We start from the raw sequence: 5,000 nt of genomic DNA on the forward strand, positions 1-5,000 counted from the left end.
ACAGTAATATGAGGAAATTTTGAATGCGCTTATTGCATAGAGATGTCTTTAGTGAGAAGACCATCGTAATAGGTTAACCCTAACCCTAACCTAAACCGTAACAGGTAATCTGTAAATAATATATAGATTTAGCCAAGCAATAGAGGAGCTCCCTGGTTATTTATTCTTACTGCCTGTAGGGTTAGTGGAAATAAAATTGCCTAACTAGTGAATTCCACGGGAAATCTTACTCTAAAAACCGATATCGCATGAATTACGAAGCGATGAGTACGATATCGGTTTTTCGAGTGAAATTTACTTCGGAATTCACCAGTTTGGCAAAGAATTTTTCTTGAACAGCATGACTTTTAAAAGAAAACAAGCACACCCTCAGCGAGCGAATTGAAAAGGAAACTGAAGCCATTTCAGAGTCAACTGTCAATAGCCAGCGAATAGGAATCACGCTAAAATTAAAAGCCATAAAAAAACTTTGTCAGTTCAAGCTTAAAGAAGAGTTTTACTGATGTACTTTATTCCACTTTATCTCTGAAAACGATATCATTCACATTTTGATGTATTTCATTGAAACACGCCTGCTTGGCTTGGAACAAGAATCGGCAAAATACGGCAAGTGCAACCAAGAAAGGACGAACTTCAAACAAGATCCGCTCCAACACTTTATTAACGTTTAGGTGCTTTAAACAAACTTCTGAAAACACAAGCTAGTGAGATTTCCCCCTAAGTTTACGAGAACCCATTGCCATTTTAAAGAAACGGCTTTGTGTCCAAGAATAGAATTTGTTGAGTAACTCTTTCCACCACGTTCGAGCTATTACTGGTATACTGTTTTGTCGTTCTCGTTCTCTTTCTCTCTTCTTTCGTTTCTGTTATAGTCAATTGATTCTGGTCATAGGTCGTCCAGGCATCATGTAATCTTATCAGATCTTGTAAAGATGTGCCAAAACTTGTAATACAGAGAAAAAAGCAGCTCTAAACAAATTAAAAATAAACACTTAGCTTTAAGTTTATATCCCTCCGATGCTTGACTTGAATAATTGCGTAGGCTCCCGTGTGGACCACAGTTGTCGTTGTTAAGGTCAAGATGGCGACCGGTCACGTTAAGCTTACTCTTGATCTCAGCGTGGCTTCTTTTTCTTTCGTGAATACGAACGGTGACAGGTCATGCAATTTAAACATAGGAACAAGCAAGTGGCTTTTAATATTCATGCACAGTTTTTGAGAGAATGTCAAACGATGTTGAGGAAACCCTGGGACTAGAGTGTGTGATCCAAAAGCAGTTAGTGCAGATATTAGATAAGGGAGTGACGTGAACAAGCATCAAGGTTCTGTCAATTTTAACGAATTAGTTGATCCTACTCATACAATTTGTTCAGACTTTAATCAAGGTAATGAATCTGTGTTTGGATCAAATGTAGGGAAACGATGTGTTGCTGACTTATATATTAGTCAGTGAATTGACCTTTTTCCGATAGCTACGCCATCTTGAGTCCTGATGCATTGCGGTCTATCCAGGCTAACAAGCCCTTGGATTGTGCCAAACGCAAAATCCAAGATGGTGTTGCTGTTGCTGAAAAGGTCGATTTTTGATTTGAAACAACATCAGCAAGAAAATAAAATCAAAAATCGCAGACAGAAGTATTAGCCAGTTTTTCATCCTCTTTCCGAAAACTATATCTCAGATGACCCATATGCATTTTACGAATTGTGGTGAACGTCTTTCTCTGCACATCCAGTATCGCTCTCAAATTTTGCGATTTTAATTAAGCACAGCTCAACACCAGTGTTTCCAGCACCTCCTCCTCTACCAAGTGGCTTACCACATGTACGCATTGCGTACCTATTTTTTATTTTAATTTTTTTAATTTTTTTCCTTGTCGATAAAAGTCTTGCCTGTCACTCCCCTGCTAAGTGGTGTCTTTGTGCATAGACTTTTCTGTGCGTATTTTGTTAGGTTTGAGGGTATTGCGTAGATTTCTTTGGTGCACACAGGAGAACATTTAATTAACCTGCAATGGCGTCAAAAATCATTGTAACGCGAATGGTGTTTTAGTGGATCTGTGATCTCTGTTGTCTGGCTATTTGTATTTATTTGTACGCAACTCTGCACAGTCTTCCGGTAACAATTGCAAATTTCACTAATTCTTGTTAACCTTCAATGGCGTCGAAAGTCATTGTAACGCGAATGGCGTTTTAGTGGATCTTAAAACAAAATATACCCTCATGGAGCTCAAGAATGGAACTTCAATTGGATGAACAAGACAGGCGGGGAAAAATAAATATCTGGAATCTTTAAAGCGACGAGTAATGGTCTTCGACAACAATTTCATTTTTCGCATTGGATATCAAGTGAGCTTTGTTTCTAATATTCTACTAACTTGGCTTTATATACAACACTAAAATCAAATGGCAATTTTTTTATGGATTTAAAAGTAAAACTAACCGCTTGATATGATGATGTCTGTAGAGAGATCATCGATTAGACAAGAGGCAATCGTTTCAATGCAGATCTCTCCTACATTCAAAGGTTCCTAGGTGACTCTGCAATTACTCCCAGCTTAACTGCAGAATACCCCACCACTTTTTTGCACGTGAATGGTGTGTATTATTATGTGCCTCGCTCTTAAAAGAAGATGCCGCTACAATAAAACAGTAGTGACCGGGTATTCTGCAGTTTCTATCACTTGGTACTATGTATATGAAGTCGTTTCTCATAAATGAGTTGATTCGGAATTTTTCAACCGGCCCTTAGTTTTTAAAGCAGTTCGGAAAAGAAAACAAGCGACCAAAAACGTTTTACGACGATTTTATCAACAGGAAAGAAACTGTTCCCTCTTCCAGCGGGGACAGCTATTCTCAGACTTATTTTCATAGAGCCATGTTCGAGAGTTAGAGTTAACTTTCCAAAATCTTGAATTCAAGATTTTGGAAGCCAAAATTCTGAATTCAATATTTTGGATTCTGGCTGTCCAAAATCTTGAATTCTGGATTTTGGAAACTTAACTGTAACTCTAAAAAACTAAAAGACCTCAAAATGGGAGAGGACTTTACAGAATAATTAAACGTGTGAACGTGTGAGCCAAAGGGCCTCTGCTGGCGCGACATGTGGGTGACCCTCAAATGGTCTTAATGACCCCCCACTTGAAAAAAAATTAACAGGAACGCAGCAATTCAATACCACCCAATTCAGTGCCTTCCGTTTTTGTGTGACACGTACCACAGGCAACCCAGTGTATGCTTTATGGAGCGTCTAGTTGCGCATACGTTCTCCGCATCTCGAGATACTCGGGTTTCCTATCGGTGATGCTTACCAATACAGGAATACGGTTTAAAACTATATGGAGAAAGTAGATCTTAGTAATTACTCTTGGTATCCGAAAAGAAAATGGGGGGTAACCTTGCATTTTTGAGAGATAATTAAGTTTTAATTTGAGAAAGAACGCCAGACATTGCTTTGTATTTTAAGGCTTTTTACAAATATTATTCATCAATTATCTTTGAAAAATGCGTAGTTACCCCCAATTTTCTTTTTGGATTTCAATAACACTTGCTAAGATCTACATTTGCTGCATAATCATAAACCGGGGCAAAAACACCTCTGAATTAGTAGGCACCGTCCTTAACATGTTCGGTGATGTTCGATATCATCCCGCCAGCTGTGAGGAACCGTCTGCACTGGGAAGGCATTATTTGTAAACCCTTAACAGTGTTCTCGAGGTTTCCTAATTGGTTTGCTTGTTTTACTAATTGCTTCACAAAAACAGACAAATGATCGCAGGAGATTTCAAGATTTCTAAAAGAAACAGAAAATCTGCAGCTTTTGACTGACCGTGCGTGCCTGGTCTTGTCTCAGACAGAGGCGAGAGATGGTTTCATCCAGACTGGGACGCCTAAAATGCTCTGTTGTAAACATGGCGGTTCACGAGTGAAGTTGTCTCTCTGGCCTTTCTGTAGACGCCTGGTTCCAGGACCTACTGACACAATCTGGGCAAGTTTTGATGCTTTTATCATCAATATAGATTACTTCATAGACAGTGCGAAGTACGGATTCTTATTCACGAGTTGCAATACGTTAGAAAACGAACGACTGAACGCAGCGAATGAGTGAGTTTTCCAAATAATTGCAACGAGTGAATAAGAATCCGTACAAAGCACTTTCTATGCTGTCATTTGTTTATTATACTGTACAACGAGAATTAAACATTTACTTGAACTCAGTTATATTCTTCCCGATGCCATGACGTTACATGACCTCACAACAACGCATCAATAAATGAAGGGACTGAACAATATATTTTATTCACTAAACAAGCAATTTCGCTTTGTCTAACACTCAAAGCAATAGGGTCTGTGGGATTGTCACGGCACAGCTTTAATTAATAGAATGCTACATCTGCTGAAACGTCAACCAATATGTCGACACAATACACAATTTAGGCATTGAAGTCTAACTTTTTCCAACAATCAGATTTATATAAGATGGTCGCCAAAATGCCTAAAATCTTTAAGAACTGAGCTACCACATTACTGTTTTTGTTTCACAGCGTTCGTTTACGAATGCTTAACTATCAAGTCATAGGAAAAAATAAAGTGGTGTTTTAGTGTGGCATACTTGAGGCATAACATCTTCATCATTTCGAGCGTCATACCTGCGTTTGGTCAGAAAGCCTAATACTCGATTTTACAAGCACAATACGACAGACCCACTGGCAAGAGAACTACTACATTTTATTTCTTGCTAATACAACAAGCGTCAGTTTTGGCGTGCAAGCCCAAGCCCACCTCGTTTCCCCAAGACCTCAGTCTGAGTAAACGGAAACAGGGCGGTCATTCAGCGGTTGAACAGGCCGAAAGTTGTTGCAAATGGAGTGTTCTTCATGATCTCGAAGATGCCTCAAGGCCGTCATCTGAAACCAAAATGTTATTATAGATGGAAAGAAGAAACAAACGCTGACTGTAATAATTGCACGCAAAGTATAATACGGATAAGAAACAGTGTTACT

At 38.8% G+C, this 5,000-nt stretch overlaps 1 protein-coding gene across 4 annotated transcripts in view; it reads right to left on the bottom strand.

Annotated features, from left to right (window-relative positions):
* Positions 1-4,205: 4,205 nt before the first annotated feature.
* LOC138027121 (carbonic anhydrase 2-like) overlaps positions 4,206-5,000 on the bottom strand; it is a 19,505-nt gene continuing 18,710 nt past the window's right edge. For all 4 annotated transcript variants that reach the window (XM_068874623.1, XM_068874624.1, XM_068874622.1 and 1 more), the window contains one exon: positions 4,206-4,904. In XM_068874623.1, coding sequence (XP_068730724.1) covers positions 4,797-4,904 — 108 coding nt within the window. In that variant the 3' untranslated portion in view covers positions 4,206-4,796. The remainder of the gene's footprint in view (positions 4,905-5,000) is intronic.

Source organism: Montipora capricornis, chromosome 12 (genome assembly GCF_036669925.1).
Source record: "Montipora capricornis isolate CH-2021 chromosome 12, ASM3666992v2, whole genome shotgun sequence".
Classification (NCBI taxonomy): Eukaryota; Metazoa; Cnidaria; class Anthozoa; order Scleractinia; family Acroporidae; genus Montipora; species Montipora capricornis.